This window comes from Seriola aureovittata, chromosome 20, assembly GCF_021018895.1.
Source record: "Seriola aureovittata isolate HTS-2021-v1 ecotype China chromosome 20, ASM2101889v1, whole genome shotgun sequence".
In the NCBI taxonomy this organism is placed as follows: domain Eukaryota; kingdom Metazoa; phylum Chordata; class Actinopteri; order Carangiformes; family Carangidae; genus Seriola; species Seriola aureovittata.
Window position 1 is genome coordinate 12,466,205 of NC_079383.1, and position 20,157 is coordinate 12,486,361.

The 20,157-nt window shown below is 40.6% G+C and overlaps 2 protein-coding genes across 2 annotated transcripts in view; one reads left to right on the forward strand and one right to left on the reverse strand.

Annotated features, from left to right (window-relative positions):
• Positions 1–1,120: 1,120 nt before the first annotated feature.
• gdap1 (ganglioside induced differentiation associated protein 1) lies at positions 1,121–6,870 on the reverse strand. The gene is made up of 7 exons (XM_056363728.1): positions 6,680–6,870; positions 5,102–5,294; positions 4,388–4,561; positions 3,741–3,835; positions 2,636–2,750; positions 2,189–2,542; positions 1,121–1,185 (listed from the first exon to the last, which is right to left on the reverse strand). Exons 1-6 carry the CDS (start codon positions 6,836–6,838, stop codon positions 2,190–2,192), a joined length of 1,089 nt encoding a protein of 362 aa, XP_056219703.1. The 5' UTR covers positions 6,839–6,870; the 3' UTR covers positions 1,121–1,185; position 2,189.
• A 1,196-nt stretch (positions 6,871–8,066) lies between these two features.
• Positions 8,067–20,157, forward strand: part of jph1a (junctophilin 1a) — a 31,617-nt gene continuing 19,526 nt past the window's right edge. The window contains exons 1-3 of the mRNA XM_056364560.1: positions 8,067–8,212; positions 8,326–8,825; positions 11,069–11,837. Of these exons, the coding sequence (XP_056220535.1) occupies positions 8,447–8,825; positions 11,069–11,837 (1,148 nt within the window). The 5' untranslated portion in view covers positions 8,067–8,212; positions 8,326–8,446. The remainder of the gene's footprint in view (positions 8,213–8,325; positions 8,826–11,068; positions 11,838–20,157) is intronic.

Consider the following 20,157-nt stretch of genomic DNA (forward strand, 5'->3'; position numbering starts at 1 on the left):
ATCAGTCTGGCCGTTCAACCTCTGACCTCTCTCATCAACGATATGTTTCTGTCTCCAGAACTGCCATTCACTGGGTGTTTTTGTTTTTGTTTTTGGGTAAGTACATTTTGGAGATCACTGTGGGGGAAATTCTCAAACCAGACCATCTGGCACCAACAATCGTGCCACGATCAAAGTTTGTGAGATCAAATCTTTTGCCCATTCTGGTATTTGAAGCCCCTGACCTGTATCTGTGGGATTTTATGTGTTGCACAGCTGCCACATGATCGGCTCATTGGATAATTGGATGACATAGAAGGTGTGCAGGTGTTCCAAATGAAGTGTTCAGCGAGTGTCATAATTACTGCTCTTGGAAATAGTCACACAGAACTTATGTCTTAAAATCGGCCGAATATGTATTTTTATCAGGGTCGTGCTTCTGTTATGGGGTTAAACCATTACTCCCCATTAATAGTCTTCAGTAGCATTACAGTAATCAAGATGGAATTTTGTTAAAGACATGCATTAGCCTCGTCTTGTTCATAACTTGCGACACATGTCACAAACTCTGTCTTTGGTATAGAGTAATATTTATGCTTTTATGACTTTGACCCCTCTCTCTCAAAATTACACCTGTGTGATATAAGCCTGTAGCAAAAATGATGTCATTTTGGTTGCTGTTTGCGAGGGTATGATTTTCCAGAGCTAACACACTAGTATGAGCTTATGGTCCTTTGACAGCTAAGCTCACATGTGGCTTTAACACGTGTGAGGCATTTCTTCAACAGCTACACAGCCCAGCCCTCTGGACACTGAAAACAAAGGCCAGTCTTTGTTGAAAAGGCCCAGCATGTGTCTATTTTATGTGAGGCCGAGCTCACGTGAGGAGGAGTTTAAATCAAAGCTCAGCGTATGTGAAATGTCACTGTCAACCATGGAGGTTTTGACTGGGCAACAAATTACTGTAAATGTTGACTTGCATCCAGACTCTGAGAAATGTGATTTGCAGTCTTTAGATCTTTAGATGTGGGATTTTAAAACGTTTCAAGCCTATATGATATGTGATAGCTAATTAAATGATGCTGAGCCATGAATTTTTAATGCCATTCTCAGTCATACTTGATTGACAAGAAACAGTGGAAAGCATTTGGAAGCAGTTTAATCTCAGACAGATGTTGCATATGGTGGTCTGGAGACATTGTAGGCCTAAACAAGAGTGGAAAAGCGATTCAATCAACCATTGTTACAAAGAGAATATTTCAAGCAATTATTCATCATATAGTAAAACATGAGTGCAGGTGTGATAACAGGGAGTTCCTACAGAGTTGCAGTCGAATGTACACACAGATACAGTATGATAACTGCTGGGCAGACTCGGTCACAGAAAGCAGGCTGCGGGCCTCAAGTGTACTTTTTAAAATTGTATCACACAAATATGAATTACAATAAAATAATAAATGACAAAGCAGATGTAGAGTGAAATATATTATGCTCTTAATAAAGATTTGAGTACATAAAAAGATATCTGTAATGACCATACTGGTGTTTTTGCATCTTTTAGCCCATTTACTATAAATCATGTATGCCTTACATTTGAACTGTCATTGCTTTTCATTACTTTCAGTAAAGTATGAAAATGTATTTGTGCTGCTCTATATTTGTGTCAAAGTTATGCTGCAATTGCATGGCACACAGTTAAAGTCCACATTGTGTTTTCATTTTGTCAGAGAGGAAATGGTACATTTAGGTGCTATTAAAGGGACTTCTAAAAACAAGGTGCTCATCTGGAAGATAGCCAGACCAGGTTTTTAATGGTCTTTGCATTATTTCAGGCCTATTCAGAAACTGACACTCAGTTTGTAGAGCTACGAAAACACTTCAGATATGGTATGTGTGATTTAAAACCAATGCAACAAAACATGCAAAAACACTAGTATGGTCTTTTAAGTCTGTCCTTTGGTGTACAATGCAGCAGTACCATAATGAGGATGACCAAAAGTGCATTTTGTGCAACCAGCTAAATAGAAAACAATCAAGGTGTGTTACAGTTACATATTACTGATGTCTATTAATCAATCATATTCTTCTATGTATTTTAGCTTTTGACAATTTAAGTTAGCGTTTCGATGTATGTGACATTTCTCTTGCTCTTTTTGTTTCTTTACCTCCCACCCCCAAATCAGTTCAGTCCCAAAACACCTCAACATACCTCAGCTTAAGGTAGTAAGCCTCTTCTTCATGTAAAGAAAAGCGAAGTATGTAGCTCCTCCTAAAACGCCTATCAGCAGAGTGGTTCCAACAATTACCGGGGCGTTCTTCCTGGCCACGCGAAACGCCACAGGTAGGACAGCAGATATCAGGATGTTGTTGACATGACCCAGAACCCTCCTGAAGGCCGGGCGCTGCACCACACGCTCATAGTATGTTTCCAGGTTGACGCGGTTACCGTTGCCCCAGTAGCGGCGGGAGAGGCCGAGGAACTTGAGGCGGTGTAAGGTTACTGCCAGAGAGACGTCAGCTATGCTGAAGAACTCACCACACAGCCAGGACTGACTGCCTTCTTCTACAAGTGAAAGAGTCATATTAACATGATCATATCCAATATTGTGTATCTGTATGGTACACCAGTTACTAAGCAACAACATGTTGTGGTTACCTGGTGTTTCTTCCACCCTCCTCTGAAGCTCTGTCTCTACCTGGTCCATCACACTCTCCAGTTCATCCAGAAGCTTCTTCAGGTACTTCATGTTATCATGGTCAACCAACTTAGACTGCAATAATAATAATTTAATAATCACTATTAATAAATAATAATTTAATATAAATATACCGGTACACAGCACAACTGTGTTAAACATTATAGGAGGAGTTATGCTTCACGTCAAATGCAGAGAGCTATAACAACAGAAATAGTGAAGCTGAGGAAAATGTTTTGAAAGGTTTAGAAAGGTTATAATGCCATTATTTCATGCATTTTTATGCTGATTATTTTGTCAAAACATCATTTAACCACAACCTACATAAAATACCTAAAAATGCAGATTCTCACTCAGCGGTATCTAAACGGAAAATAAGTTCTTTCAGCTTCTTTATGGATCTGATCGATTGTTGTTCAGTACAGAGTTTGTAGGGACTACACGTATCTTAATTTTACTGTGTCTGTGTCTGTTAACAATTTACATTTGTAATGAAATCTATATAATACATAAATTCACAATTTAAAACCACACATTTAAAGTGTGATTTAAATCTAGAAAGCTGAGATGGTAGTCGCTGATAATCAGCAGGAGTTTAGCTGGGTTTTTTATTTTCCATCATGATTTAGCTACAGCCTCATTTAGTTATGTGCAATAACAAACTGAAATACCAACATAGTGGTTTGTCAAAATTGACATTTTTCAAGAGAAGCAGCTGGGGAAAAAACATCATTGAATCTAGTTTTAGATTTAGAGTTTTCTTTTTTTGGGTGTCTTGAATAAAGTTCAACAGAGACCACAGAATAGGATACTAAACAGAGTGCTTATTGCAGTCTGGACATGGTTTAAAGCTCTGATAGTTACCATGAATTTTACATGCTCTTGATGGAAATTATGCATTTCTATGGCATAATATTTTTTACTTTATAAAACAAATGCCGGTTTTCAGTCTGAATTTACTGTGTTGGTTTTAGATGGTCTTAAATTGCACAAAGTTCAAAATAAAAAATAGAATAAAGGCAACAGTTTTTCAAACTTGCCACTCTGCTAACTTGAACAACTTACTTTTAAGCGCCTCTGTTTTGCAATATAAGCATCTTTGAGCTCTGGGTTCTGCTCTGCCAGTTTTTTCAGCTCCGACTGTGTGTTCCCAATCTGTGCTGTCACACAAAAACATAGGATCATGTTAGACATGATGAGGCACACTGTGGTACTGTGGAACTCAATAATTTCATATAGAAACGTCTCCTTCCATGCAAACACCTTCCTTTTCTAAACACACAGTCTCACATTCATGACAAGAAGAATCAGATTCAGATTTATTTGGAATTATGAAAAGGGACACTTTACTCATCTCAGTATTGTTTCATGGCCATAGCAATAACATTAGTGTCCTCCTTCTGCCTGATTTCAGTCACAACTTTGATAAGGTAGAACATATACAATGTAAGATAGGATGCAACAGGATATGTGCAGTATTGGCGTACCACAGAAAAATCTGCACAGCCTCCATGGTGCTACCTTGGCATGAAGTGAGATCCATGTGGAGCCTTTCCAACACTTTGTTGAATGCATGCCTAAAACATGTCTGGCTGTTATGCAGGCATGTGTCCTATCCAATACAAGGAGCAGCAAACCGTGGAACCGTGGATACAAAATGTAAGAACATAAGGTTGTGTATTACTGCTAGAGTGCATCCCTGTGTTTCTTACTTCGTATGCATGTGGCTGCATATGCTGGTATGTGGGAGTCCACTGTGATCTCAGGATGGAGGATGGAGCCATGGGTATAAGCATCCATCTGTAGTGAGTCCAGCAGCTCTCTGTAGTGCTGCACTCTGTGATAGTATGTACTGCCCTCTTCAGGGACCAGCTTGGGAGTGCCCTCTGGAAATAAACAAGTCATGAAAAGGAACGAGCAATGGTGTCAGGTGTGAGGGAATCAAAGTGATTTCAAGCAGAGACTATAGAGAATCCTGGCAAAAGAACAAATGTTTTATATAGTATAAGCTTGCTTCAGGGAGAATACACAAGGTTCAGGGCTAGGAAGAGGAAAATCTGTGTTTTGTAATGTTTCATTTTAGTGGGCATTTAAATGTGTCATTTTTCATTAGCTTAAATAGGTCCATGCTTACCAGATTTTCTCTGCTTTGAGGTGACTGGATGAGACCCTTAGAACAAAGCTACTATGGATCAGTGCAAACCAAGAGAAAATGAATGAATAACTGAAAAATCAACAAACACAAATAAAAAAAAATGTTAAACAAATGAAAACAAAAAATGTACATTTATTTTAAAACCAAAAATTCAACAAGCAAAGAGAAAGAGGAAAACAATGTATGGAAACACCTCCTTGTATGCAGCCCTTCGGGGGTGTATTACAGTGAGAGAGTTTGGGGCTGCCAAACAGTCTTTATTTAGTCTCACCATCATTGAAGTTGTGCTCCAGGTAGTCCATTATCTGTGTTGGGTCACAGATGACGTTGTCATTATGGACTAAGACCGGCACTTCACCAGTAGGATTCAGTCGCATGAACCAGGGCTCGTTGTGCTCACTGAGTGGTAGGCTCACATCGTACTCCTCACAGTGCAAACCTTTCTCTGCTATGGCCAGGCGCACCTGCAAAACCACAACTCTGATGTGATTGTGATGTAAGTTTATATGTTGGAACTACACTAATCTAATCTCTTTTCATCTCTTGATCAAAACAAATCTGGTATTATAGTTATTAACCTACACATGACTGAGCTACAATGACATCTTTGTGTGTCATTAATGCAGTTTTTGTTCCCTTGAAACAAGCAGTGTGTTCAAGTAAATCATTTGGGAGCATCAAAAAACAATCCAAACAATGCTGTAAGCTTCTCTGTTATCAAATATGAATGACTGTGAGAAGCTTAGTCCTGCTCTTGTTAATTAAAGATCACATCCAGCATTTTACAACGCACTGCCACTTCAATAAGCTTAACACAAGAGAAACATTTTTTATGTCAATGACTCACAAACCACAAAATTTTGGCTTACAGAATTCCACCATATTATATATTTCTTATTTGTGTTAATTACATATTGTATAACAAAGATCAGAGCTGTGTAAGGTTAAAATCCTGAAGTCTGTTGTGAAAATAATAACATCAAACACAACCACCACAACGACAAATATATTAAAATATGTAATAATATAAAATTCTACACAAATACTGTGTTTTTTAACTTTTTTCATGCTCTACGCTTAAAGATGGTTTTCATCTACTGCTTGTAATCAGTTTCAACAACTAAGAATGGTGGTGACTGGAGTACTTAGATTCATGATAATTATTAATAAAATCAAACAGAGCATGCCCATAAAAAAGGGGGGAAATTCTGAGTCACTGTGTTAACTTATAGATATATTGACACCTTACCTAAATTGTGAGGTCCAAAATAAATTACATAAGTGTATTAGTATAATACTGATGAATGATCCTTAGAGACACTTGTTTTATCTTGTTAGAAATCAAATATTTAAAGGAAAATTTCCAGTTTTTCATCCAGTTGAGACCTTGTCCAAGATTATCCCAATTGCAAAAGGGAATATAGGGTGTTTTGGCAATTAAATATGCAACAAATTGTATGCATGGTGGGCTTTTTTGTGAAGACAAAGATTTGACCAGCAGAAGTAAAAACAGTGTAACTATAATGTCAAAATATCTATTGTAGTCCTGATACGGATTACAACGTCTAAAGGATTATACTAGATATCACTTAATTATGATGGGAAGATTTAGGATACCCTTCTCATGAAAATTGTTCGGCTGAAAGGCACACAAACTGCAATAGCACTGAAGAGCTTTCTATTGTAATTATGCATTATAAGTCAGTGTTATTCATTAAAACAGAGGATGTGTGTGTCACATAAAGATGAAACTATGCACTGTAACACACCCATTTTAATAGATTTCTAATTGGACCTCTGGTGAGGAACTGTCCGCTGGACTGTGGTGCTGAATCGTAACGACACTCACCTTCTGAGAATTGAAAGACTGCGTCCAGTGATAAAGCGTTAATTTTGATTCGCTTTGTTTCGCAACTGGACCACTTTCTTCTTGTGCATCTTGAGCCGAGTCCGTTTCTAAAAGAGCAGCTTTCTCATCTTGCAATTCAGAGCTGTTTTCGGACGCCATTTTATCTGTTAGTATTTTAGGGGACAAGTGAGGGCAGGAAGCAAGTCACAGTCTACAAGTTACACCCCCTGCAGGTTCGGAGTGTAACGTAAATCTCCTTCTTCAATTTTTAATAGTATATCAAACTAACTATTTAGAAAAGGAACACATTTATTTCGCAGTATATTGATACGGTCAAAAGTTTTAATTTGTATTTTGGGTTAATTATACAATTAGCTTAAACCTAACACATCTCTAACTGTTTTTCTTAATTTCCCTCTCTAGCTCTATTTTCATTTACTTCTTCTTCGCCGTTGATACCTACGGTAGCACTGAGCTAGCAGTAGTACAGTAAGCCAATATTTTATCCATAGTCCGTTCAAATTCAAATAAGCTTCACCAACTAACCATTATTACATAGAGCATGTAAGAAGTAAAGACAACAAATGGTTGTCTACATTGACTACAATGACAACACTTTGATCCTGAAGGAATACCATTCCTGAGCTACGCAGTAAATGCATTTGTACAGCAGAGGTCGCTATAATAATTTTGTTTAAAGTGTGCCCATTGTGAGTGTACAGACTTGACTGTCACTTAAGGCTCATACTAACTAATAGAAACCAATTGAATCGAAGAAACTTTTCTCCTTCATTCCCTTCGTCCCTTATTTTTCTTTTGTAGACTTTAGGGAGGAGAGGGAATGACATAAATGATGCACTGACAAAATTATGTTACTGACTAAAGTGTTGACTTAAAATCATTAATACTTTTTGCACATATTCACTGTGAACAAACTGTTTTAACTTTCATAATAGCTGTAACAAGAAGATACAATTAAAAAAAAGTCATATCAGGAAGATTAGGCCTATAGTATACAGTCACTGCTGAATACAACAGATACGTCATAGGTATCTCATTAGTGTATGTTGTATGTTGTACAGATGTTTATAATCTCTATCTGCTATATACGGTATACACTATCACTTAGTATACATGTCACAACACAGTTAAGAGTAAATAGGAACATATGAGCAATAAGATAATATAACAAATCATTATAAACGCATCACAAACAAACACTTACTCTGTGGCTATTATGGGAAATTGCAATGTGAGGTTTCAGTAAATGAGGCGCCTCTTTTAAATGTATAGTCGGACATAGCTATAGGTGCCTTACTTTGGGGGTGGTAGAGGGCGGGGGCGTCCAGGGTCTTCACTGAGGCGGGAGAGAGAGGGTGCGAGGAGAGTGGGAGGTCCCTGTGGCGTGACGTTGCGATTGGCCCAGTGTCTTTCTTCAGCACTGACTCGACGCCTCTCTCTCTCCCTCTGTGATCAGTGGGTGAGAGGGGGGAGACGAGCAACACACAGCGGAGAAACCGGCGTGCGCCTCCGGTAAATGACGCCCACCATTCATACCTTTACACAGCGCATGCCTTTTGTATTACATGTCAGTGTCTGGAAGTACCAGTCCAATTTCCTCACCCTCCTATTTTTTATTCCTACAGTCATCATCTTGTTGGCTCATCCTATCATCACACCGCCGGTCCTGGATCTTCTAACCTCGGTCCTGGAGACGCCTGAGTCTGCAGCAGCGCACGATCTGCTTTATTTCCAGCCTATATCTGAATGACGGGCGGAAGGTTTGACTTCGACGACGGTGGCACTTACTGCGGGGGGTGGGAGGATGGCAAAGCCCACGGACACGGCATCTGCACCGGACCCAAGGGCCAGGGCGAGTACGCCGGGTCCTGGTCGCATGGCTTTGAGATAGTGGGGGTGTACACCTGGCCCAGTGGGAATACCTACCAGGGCTACTGGTCCCAGGGGAAGCGGCATGGGCTCGGCGTGGAGAATAAAGGAAAATGGATCTACCGCGGAGAGTGGAGTCACGGTTTTAAGGGTCGGTACGGCGTCCGGCAAAGCCACAACACACCTGCTAGATATGACGGTACCTGGAGCAACGGACTGCAAGATGGATATGGAATAGAAACTTATGGCGATGGCGGTAAGGAACTCTTAGAATGTGGCCCAGTGTTTGTTTAATGTGTGTCGCTTTAACGGCTGTGACTGATGATGTGTTATGTAGCTGTGAGTGAGGATGCTCAGACTCTTGCTGAGGGAGGTTGATGGAAGTACATCAGTGCATGAATTTCCATCTGATATGATCTGAGTTGGAGCTGAGATTGCGCACTGCGCAGCGTGGTCATGAACACCCCTCAAAAATTATGACTTACCCCTGTTAATGTTAACATGTTGGATACCGTTTAAGATAATGCGTCTTCTCTTATTCCAAGGCATATCTCATTTGGCAACTACTCATATGACAGTGGGAGGAAAGTGACTCCTGTTGCCAGCTCAGTGGCACCATGCCCCGTCTAGAAGGAGTTTGGAAATCACAGCAAATCAGTCTGTTTGGAGCCAATTATAGCCAGACTATCACCTACTTCTCTGTCATTTTCACATTTGAACCTGCACTGCAGAAACACCTCTCACACATCATTGTAGCTTTGTGGGTAATGCAAATGTTTCCAATTACAAGTAACTTGTTTCCTACTTTTTCCGGGAGTGTTACTTTTGGTAGCAATTCAGCCATTCTGCAAGTGTCAAACCACTAATTTGATGACCATGTCATGCAATTTTCAATGTCTATTTAACGCAACCTTTAATTTTTAGAAATTTTTTCAGTGGTGAACATAATCACAATTTGGACTCCACATCATCACACACAGCCATGTTAAGTCACGCACAAGACACATTCTTGGACTAGTTGAAAGTGAGAAGTCAGTAAAAAGCCCCTCTCAGAGCATTAATCTCACTAATCTTAGGTTTGTTCATAGGTCATATTTTGTCTAGAGACCTGTGTATGATCAACGAGACAAGATCCCAAGCGGCCTACAAGCACAAGAGCTTGCATGTGATTCCGTAGGCCTGTTGTGTATCGCAGGCCGTCATTGGGCTATCTGTGAACATCATCTCCACTCACGGAGGCCTTATGGTGCAGAATAAATATCTCACATATGATGGTTTCAGAGGGCTGGGCTTTGGAAATCAGCTGATCCTAGAGGATCTACAGAACATCTGGCTGTCTGACCCCGCAACATCCTGATAACTTGATCTGCAGGGTGACCGAATTGAACTCCAGCCGGAGCCAGCCTGTTAATCTCACACTGTTTATCCATCTAAATTCCTGCCCAGGCTAGTATATCGTTTTTTGTTAGAATCTGACCATTATGGCATATTTCATTGTATTGGTCAATGAGATATGATTGTTTGATTAACAAGCTTTTCTCCTTATCAGGAACAGTATAGTAATATGATGGTCTGAAGAAGCTACAGTAGGCCAGCACATGCTCATTGGGCTCAGCAGCACCAAATGGGATTAATGAAGTATTTCTCTCATTATGTGACTCATAGCAATTCCCTGTCGTCAGAGACAAACGGATGGTGGTGAATGCGCCTACTGTCAGTGGGGGAGTTAGTGGCCGCCTGAAAATAGGCTCCTAGCTGAGTGATTCACATTCATCCCAAGTGATCCTCAGTACCAGCACCTTAATCAAATCTCTGTGATTGAGTTAGTTATGCTCACGGTCCCTGATCTGAGGGGAGGGAGGGAAAACATTTCATTAGTTGACATTCTCTCTGCCCCTACAGCAAGGCTCCTCTGTGTTCCCATATGTAATCGCTGATACAGAGAATATCTAGCTGCAAACATGCACAACAGGAAACAGAGGAACCCTCTTGTGACCAAAAGTACCAAAATAAGTACAAACTCACTGTAACTAAGAAGGAAAATGTTACCCTGGCAAGCTTTGTAAAACAGGTTAAGCTTTTCAGACATGCTTATCTTCAGATAATCACACTACCCTTAAGGACTCAATCATGTAAAGGACCATTTTAATTTGTGTTTTAATTTTAATTTTTTGTCTTTCTCAAATAGTTTGTAGAAATCCCAGACAGCAGACATTTTCTAGGCTTAAAGTCTGTTTCATTTGCTAAAGATAAAAAACTACTTTTTTGGAATGGAGCCCAGTTGAAACAAACAGACTGTACACACAAGCAAACACACACACAAGCAAGACTTTGGAAACACCTTTCCTTCTTAAAATCATTGAATAGAAAATATTGTAACTTTTAATTTGGTTCAAAGGGACCATATGGTAGAGGTGTTGGTAGCCACTGCCTTAAAGGATAGGAAGTATACAGTTCTAACTACTATGACTCATTGGCCCTCGTCACATGTTTCCTCAGGTACCTATCAAGGCCAGTGGATGGGCGGGATGCGGCATGGCTATGGCGTGCGTCAGAGCGTTCCCTATGGCATGGCCACTGTTATCCGCTCTCCTCTCCGTACATCTCTGGCCTCGCTGCGCTCCGAGCAGAGCAACGGCACCGTGCTCCAGGACCTCTCCTCCCCCGCAGACACGCCGACAGGCAGCCGCGGGGGCTTCGTCCTTAACTTCCACTCAGACAGCGAGGTTGTCACTGGCAAGAAGAAGGGCCTATTCCGCCGGGGCTCGCTCTTCGGCAGCCTCAGGCAGCTGCGCAAGTCTGACTCTCGGACCTCAATCTCCAGCAAACGCAGCTCTGCAAGAAGTGATGCCACCATGAGCCGCATCAGTTCCAGTGATGCCAACTCTACTATATCCATTGGTGACGGCGAGCTGCCAGATGAGGACCTACTTCTGGAGGACCATGTGGATGCCACCACGACCGAGACCTACATGGGTGAATGGAAGAATGACAAACGCAATGGATTTGGTGTTTCAGAGAGATCCAATGGGATGAAGTACGAGGGAGAATGGCTTAACAACAAGCGCCATGGTTACGGGTGCACAGTTTTCCCAGATGGCACCAAAGAAGAAGGGAAGTACAAAAATAACGTGCTGGTGCGTGGAATAAGGAAGCAGTTGATTCCTCTTAAGAACCCCAAAACCAAAGAGAAGGCGGATCGCGCTCTGGAGATGGCACAAAGGGCTGCAGCCATTGCCAGGAGTAAAGTGGAAATAGCAGCTTCCAGGTACTGTGTTTATGTGTGTTCATTCATGCTCCTGTATGTGCATGTGGGTGTATACTGTGTAAACATAACAAAAAGACTACCTGAACATCCTTAGGCGTTTATTTTCACCATTGAAGAATGGTGGCCTGTTTGACAAATATCGCCTAGTCTGATTGAAGGCTCGGTCTTGTGTAAGCGGAGTCGCATCGGAGCAGCTCCGACCTTTATACATCACCAACAGTCAAGGCTTTTGTGTAGCCAGTGTGATCATCCCTGGAAAAGGTTCTGTTTCTATTCTCTGCCCATATCTTTCATTCCGAGGGAGAGAGGTCAGGCATCTTGTGTGTGTGTGTGTGTGTGTGTGTGTGTGTGTGTGTGTGTGTGTGTGTGTGTGTGTGCGTGCGCGCGCTGGCCTGTGAGTGTGTAAGAGAGAGATTTGTGTGCCTGTGAGTTCATGTGCGTGAGCAGTATAGCCATACATGCACTCGTGCCAAGTGCGTCTCGTGTGCCCAATAACGATACCTGCTCCTCCTGCCAAGTATTGCTCTGATGTGGCATCTGCTCTTTAACAGGTGGATGAGATGTGACCTTTTCATTTAAAGCCTCCCTCCTACTGGGACACAGTTCAGGGTATGCAGCATCGCTTTGACATCCTCTGGTTTCATTGCATCAGGGAATTATTAGACTGAAGACTGTGTGAGGATGTGTGCAAGCTGTGAAAAGGTCTCTATGCAGTCATGTGTGCTTTGATTTTTTTTTCTGGTGCACATGAATTTGCATGTATGAAAACACATCAACAAGAATTTATAGAACTCAAAAGTACAGATGTGTTAATTGTATTTCTCTCTCACACATACTGAACACAAAGAAAGAGAGCTGTCAAATTATTAGTCAGTCAATCACAACATGATGAACCATACTTTTACTTCAGCTAATCAGTTCAATTAGTCTTTTGTCTTGCTGGGTGCAGCTTGTATATTTCCAGATTTTTGCTTTCTGTCCTTTATACGAAACAAAACTAAGTGTCTACAGCGATGCTAGTCATTCTGTGAGGACATACTTAGGCCCAGCAGTGCTTTGAGGTAAATGCTAACATTAGCATGCTGACCCGTTCACAGTAATAATGCTAACAACTGACGTCCGGTAGTTACTGACTAACTTTTACCGTGTTCACCGTCCTGGTTTTGCGTGTTAGCATGATGCTAACACAGGCTGGTGGGAATGTCATTAGTTTTGCAGGTATTTGGTCATTGAGGCACAACCGGCATTTTGACCTAAGGATGGCACTTGATGAAAGTTATCACAATTCAACCTGCGACAATAGCAAATGTCCTTGCAATCCATTCCATAGTTTTGTAAGACATTTCACTCAAAACCAAAAATGTCAACCTCTTGGTGACACTAGAGGAAATGTCAGAGGATCTGATGTTTTTCTGGCTGCACTTCAGACAGGCTAAACAATAACAAATCATCATTTTGTGCTCTGGTGATTTATAATAGGTGTCATTTCATTAATTTGTAGGCTTGGCAATTTCTCAGAAGTTTTTTTAACTGATAAAACTAAACTAATTCTCAATATACAAAACACTGAAGACATTTAATGAGTGTATTTTCAGTCAGGGCAGAGCCCGGGCATTTACAGCAATACAGTAATTGCAGACACTATGAATAGAAGGTTTTATTAATATCCAGCCATTCTTTTATAATATAATAATTCCTCTCTGATAAGCAGGAAGAGAAAACACTTAATTCTGCAGATTAGGATATAAGATACACATTACATAAGATGGATTTTACATGCTCAATATTAAAATTCCTGCATACTTTATTCCACAGATAAGACCCATAATATTATGAATCTGTGTCTATGCCTATGAGGTTGAGATAAGAGAAAAGAGAAAAATGGATAACGTGTTGAGAGAAAAAGCCGTCTGATCTCTTCAGCTTTGCATTAGGGCAACAATTTACAGCATAAGTAAACACATGACCTAATGCATAGCGCTAAAGGAACCACAGTAAAAGCATTCAAGCTGATATGAAGTGTTTATGGCAGCAAACAAGGTCCCATGTACTGTAGTAAGTGATCAAATTACTGGCTGGTACGTGCCTCCATCATGTGCTTCTGGAAATCTCAAAACAAGCTCTTCCACTCTCCTGACTGAAATCAAGATTTCTTTGTGTGTGTATTTGTGTTATAAACAGCCGGCTGTGGCGGCTGTAAGCATGTTATGTAAGTCTCATTATACAGTGCACGGCAAAAGATGCACTCCTATCGACCCGGTTCTGGTCACATGACTCTCTGTCTTTGAATGTGGAGCGTTCCCAGTAGATCCACAGGGAATGAGGGCAGGGAGAGTGAGCTAGTAGAAAAGACAGGGAAAGCAAAAATGGATTGAAGTATGAGAGCAAATGTTGTAAGTCGGGAGATGCAGCAAATTTGTTGAGCGAGAGGTTTCTGAGGAGTCTGGAGTAGGAGTGGACAGATTTGAAAGAGGAGCAGAATAAAAAGGGCAAACCCACCCCTCCACTGTCAGTTACTGTACAGAGGAGCTATCCCATCAGCCTCTGGGGTGAATTTGATGACCTCATGCTCGTGGTCAGCCAATCAATAGAGATCTAGTGTGAAGCGGCAGAGTAGAGTGGAGTCCTGTGTCCCTCATTCAGTTATTTTGTCACTCTTATCTATGTAAAACGGACCTCACACACATTGCTTTCAGTATGCTCTCCTCATGTGTGTATGTGGGTGTATGTGTGTGTGGTGTGGTTGTGTCGACGGCCTGTGAGCTGAGATAAGTGACTGATAGTGCCATTCAAAAGTTTGCTACATAATGATGCTTCCCCCCATAAAGCCTCCTAGTCAGGGATCAGCAGTTTAGGTATCCTGGTAGCTCAGGGATGTGTACACTGTATAATCTACAGTGATGACCTTTTGTTATACCTAAGCTTCCCTGTCACTCCCTTTGCTATCTCATAAAAGCAGAAGTGTTGAAAAACAAAAGCTACAAAGGACAGAAATACAGTAACATTTGCAACATTTGTTTAAATTTTCAGCTCTTTTCTAATGTATCATGTGTTGGTTTTCTATATTGTTATATCTGCCCTTCCTTCTCTTAGGTTAAATTGATAAAGCAGACCTTCCTACAAACTTATTGTAAGCCAATCCGTGGAATGGAGGCCATGTGTGTTTTCTAATTGATAACACTGTTTGCTCTGCAGACTCTATAGTGAAAGTTAACCAACATATAATATGCTGGTCATCTGGACCAGTAAAAATATTTGTAATAGTTTTTTTTTTCTTCCTAGCAACCTGCAAAAAGGTGATGTTTCAAGTGTTTACCTCCACCATAGATGCTGCTTTACAGGCAGGAGGCCAACGAATTGGATATATATACAATAATTGTATTTTTTTTACTTTGAAACTACTGTAGATAAAAACATGCATTATCATATTTGCTCGTTCCAAATACATTCCTATCTTATAGTTAAAATGTAATGTCTGGTTTACTTGACATCATTGCTGCTGAGGTTATAGGGAGCTATTTGTAAGTTTTGCTATTGCTACATAGCTGTTGTTTACAGTAATAAAGTTATAATTCGCCCTCTGAGCAGCGCTACTTCTTCAGTGAAGACTGGACGCTACAGTGGCTCGGTATCAGAAAGTGACAAGATTGTCCAACCAGACCGGGACTAGCTTCTTAGCATTCTTACTTCAGTACAAGAAAAGAAGTGATAGAAATGGAAGCAAAACAAAAGAGGGTTTCTTTCCACCGCTGGAGACAGCTCTTGGTGAGTAAAGGAATGAAGTTTGATGCTGAACACGCAACGTTTCTCCTTTAAATTTACTTAATACGGAATATTTTGAATGACAGTGCCAGTTTCACAACACATCGAGCTATTTTCCAATTCTTTTTCTCAAATTTATTGACTTCTATACTTGTAAGAAGCTGGCAACTGTACATATTACCAGAAAGACATTGAGTGCACATCTGTATCCAAGTATCCATGTACTAGCTCTCTCTCTCTCTCTCTCTCTCCTTCATTTATCTATATGTACGTCATGCACATACACTAACACATACACACTCTTAGACAAACACTTAGTGTGCATGCGTAGTCTACTGCTAGTGTGTCAGCAGTGAGTACTGACTAAATAAGGCAAGGCATCAGTTGGCTTATCAGCACCAGCCAGGAATATATACCCATCCCACCACTGATATAGCAGCCCGCCATCTCACTCACACTATCATCTCTCCTAAATGTGTGTGTGTGTGTGTGTGTGTGTGTGTGGGTGTGTGTGTGTGTGTGTGTGGGTGTGTGTGTGTGTGTGTGTGTGTGTGTGTGCATGTGCGCCCATGTGTGTGTCCATATAATTGGGAGGAAAAGATTTAAAGACAATAGGAGAACCTGTCTGTGTGTTTGGATTGGATGTGAGTGAAGAGATAAGGTGGATATCATCTGGCAGGAGAACAGAGAAAGTGTGTGTGGTGTGTTTAAGTCCAGGGGTGTTTGTTTATCACCTGCTATGGGATGACCTCAGTCACTCACCACCTGCCCTTTTTGGAGAGAGTTATAGATCATCCTGTGTTTCAACATGTGAACAAAATAATCCCAACAGTAGATCATGTAAGGTTCCATCTTGGCTGTCTGTCGATGGCGATGACTTCTGCTTGAAATAGGACCAGCGGTGCAATTGGGTTAATGCGTGTGTCTGATCTTGGTGCGGTTATGGGAGTTTTATGAAGTGGCGCCACTCACCTTTCTTAAGTATGTCAAATTTGGCACTTTATGAAGTGACAAAATGTACAGTAGCAATGAGGCACGGAGCTTACAGTAACTGTAACTGTGGGAAGGACTGGCAGCTGTCTGGATCACGAGTCAGAGTAAAGCAAGCCACATCATATAGTATATTTATCCACCGACATGGCTCATATTTATGGCAATGTGATGGTGTGAGGTAACTCATCATTTATTGCTGACAGAATCAAATGCTCATGCACACGCACATAAAATAACCGTCCATGTGCTTCATATTATCTATATCAATAACATTACTGACTCATTGCCAGCTAGTACCTATGATAGCGCTATAATTAATGGGGCTGTTGAAACAGCACATGCATCATGAATTAGTTGAGCAGTTTTTAAATGACCCACCGTGTAATCAAATTACAGTGTGTAATGTAATCTTTGTGTGCTTTACAACATTATCATTACATAAAGTCATAGTTAGCAGCCTGAAAGACGTCAATGGATGAAACCATAGAAAGAGTTTTAGTGGTGATATAGCAAGTCTTTACTGACCTGTAAAGATTCAACTCAGAAATTAGTGATGGGTTATGTTTGAAACCAGTATCTCTGTCAATCAAATAATGTTCAAAGTCACGGTGTCCCACTATATTGTATGCATTAAGTTAAACCAGATTCTTCATGTGCATAAAACTACATATAACTTTGCTTGTTTTTAGCCATGCTAACAGGTCTAGGGATGGTCAGTCTGACACTACTGACATTCCCACACTGAGCTAACATGGCTATAAACTCCTTTTAGGCATTTCTTTTATTACAGGTTAGGTATTACAGTATTACAGTCAAAATTATTCAATATACATTTGTACATTTGAACTTTGTAGTTCATCATCAAGATATGATGTGCTAATTGCTGATAATTTCTGTTTTATTGGATCACTGCAAAGTCCTATCTGTAATAACCTGCAGCTCAAAACACAGACAACTGCAGTCACATAACATAAGTGCATTAAAGTAGGTGTAACAAATTATCACAGCATATACAACTCAGTGGAAAGCATGAATAATATGTACAAAATAAGTAGGTCATAACAGTCAAGTAAAAGTTGATTTGCCTTTGCAAAAATATTCCTGTACAGACAAGACACAAGAGCATTGAGAATAAATGACTAAAGTAGGAAGTCAGATGCATCTGTTGCTGTTGATACATGTCATGATACCGTATCTCAGTGAACAGGAATGATGTAGGAAGACACTGCATTAAAAAAAATAGATGTATTTTCAAAGTGAATCTTAAGAGCCATATTTCTTTCCATTTCCTTCTTTATATTGTTCCTCCCTGGTGTGAAACAGTAGGAAGGTGAGAGGAGGAAGGCAGTTTTTGGCAGAAATCCATCCTCAGCCTGTAGTTCCAGAAACAGTAGTTTGCACTTTATTCTGGCACCATACAGGAAAATTTAAAAAAGAGGAGGATGAAGAATTTTTGCTGTATGTGTAGATGTGGAATAAATTTGCTGACTTACAGGTACACTATATGAAAGCTTTGTTCTGGAGGGAGCGGAGGCCCGTGGGGAAACGGCTGTGTGTAAATGTGAGTGAAGTGCTGGGCTGTGTCGACAGCAGCGGCGATAGGATTGGGTTTCACCGACATGCCATTACACCGTGGTGCTGTGGTTTGTAATCTCTCTGAGAATGGCACATATTTCTGCAGCTTCTCAAGAAAGACTAGGATGAGTCAGCCAGGCAGGCGGGCAGAGGAGGGAGTCATGTGGAGTCCAAGGCTGTTATAAAGAGGTTAGCTCATGTAGCGGTTCACCTGCAGTCATTAAAAATTTAAAAGTACTCCTTCTACAGCTGGTTTTACCCACTCCTCCATTTCCTTTACAATCTTTCCTTGACTTTGCTTTTGAAGAATTTCCCACATCACTTTCATTATTTAACAGCAAATGTGATGCCCTGCTTGTTTCTTGTGTATCTTCATGTCTCTGTGTTAATTGTGTGTGGTTAATGAGAGTCATGCTCAGTGTAGTGGGTAAAATATTGCTTTATACACACTGATTTGAGGTGTACCGAAATAATAAGTGCAAGCAAACATCGTTACTGTTCAGTAAGCAAGTGCGCTCTCTCAGGATTTCCTTCTCTGTGTGTGCTCATGTGTGTTTGCTATCCTCCTGAGAATTTCCCTGCGACGTGACAAGACATTACACAAAAATCCCAAATGCCGATGTGCAGTGGTGTATAATTCTTTGCACCTGCACCTGTTTTGCATCATTTTATACTGACATATATGTCAATACTCCAACATGTGCAACATGTTAGGATCAGTGGCTCTGATGTATGCTGGTGAGGCAAATCCAGGATTTGTAAGTCTATACCAATGATATGGTAAATAAGTTGAGGGTTCTGCTAAAGGTGCTATAGCTCAATATCAGGAAGGCGTCCTCAATAACTGTTGATTCAGTGTTATAAGTATTTTATGGTTCATGCTGTGCTCTCTGCACTGTTTTACAGCCCATAATATAATGCTTAACCTGCGCCAGAGGTGTCATCACTGGTAGGAAATAAACCTGCTAAGTCCTGAAAATATTGTCCACAGCATGTAGACTGACTGTGGCAGTGTCTATAAATATGCACTGAGGAGGCAGAGCATGCTTTTAACCCTAAAATCACCCATTTAACTGTTATTGGTATTTTGGTGGTTAAAATTATGTAGACATTTGCATATATTATGATTTTTTTTCATTCATTTACTTCATTGAGAAACGATCTGTTTCTGTTTCTGTATTCATGAATCAATTGGTTCACAAAAAGAGTTTGCTGTAATATTAGTCATCCGCTTATCCTAGGCACAAAGGACTGTTTTTTTTTTTTGTTTTTTTTGTACCTGCTACCACGGCAGTTTGTCTTTAACCTCTGGATACTAATGTGCCCCGCTAAATCTGTTCAGCCACTCTGATTGGCTAGCTAGGCCGCTTTCACTCCAGATGTTCACGGATTGGATTATGGAATTATCACTTCTCTTGTTGATTCAGAGTATTGCTTTTCCACACCGAATCCCTTCACGAAGCATGCAACTACTCTTGTAATCACATGCAGAGATGGTACTGTATGCGTGCCTCTGTTCACGATGCATTTCCTTGGATTTAGTAGAAGGGAATACATGAAAACATGGCTTTGCGGTGAGGATATTTCATCTATCACTGTCACCTTTTCTAGGATTATATCATTACAATGATGCAGAACTTGGCCCACACATCATAAGAAGTTAAAGTTATTGATAATGATGCACTATTGTATGAACATTTTTCATCATAGTTAACTGTTTATCAGTGTTGTTTTTTTGCACGTTTTTCTGAGTGTGCGAAGATTGCATCACAATTTCTCAGCAGTGGGCAGATGTAACCTAATACTAATGCTTCTTTTGGCTTTGCACTGAAGAGGAAATTGATGGTTGTGTGTATATGATGCACGAGAAAGAGAGAGAGTGTGTGTGTGTGTGTGTGTGTGTGTGTGTGTGTGTGTGTGTGTGCGTGTGTGTGTGCAGACAGTGGGGTGAACAGTGGCAGGAGATTGGAGAGAGAGAGAGCACAGACCA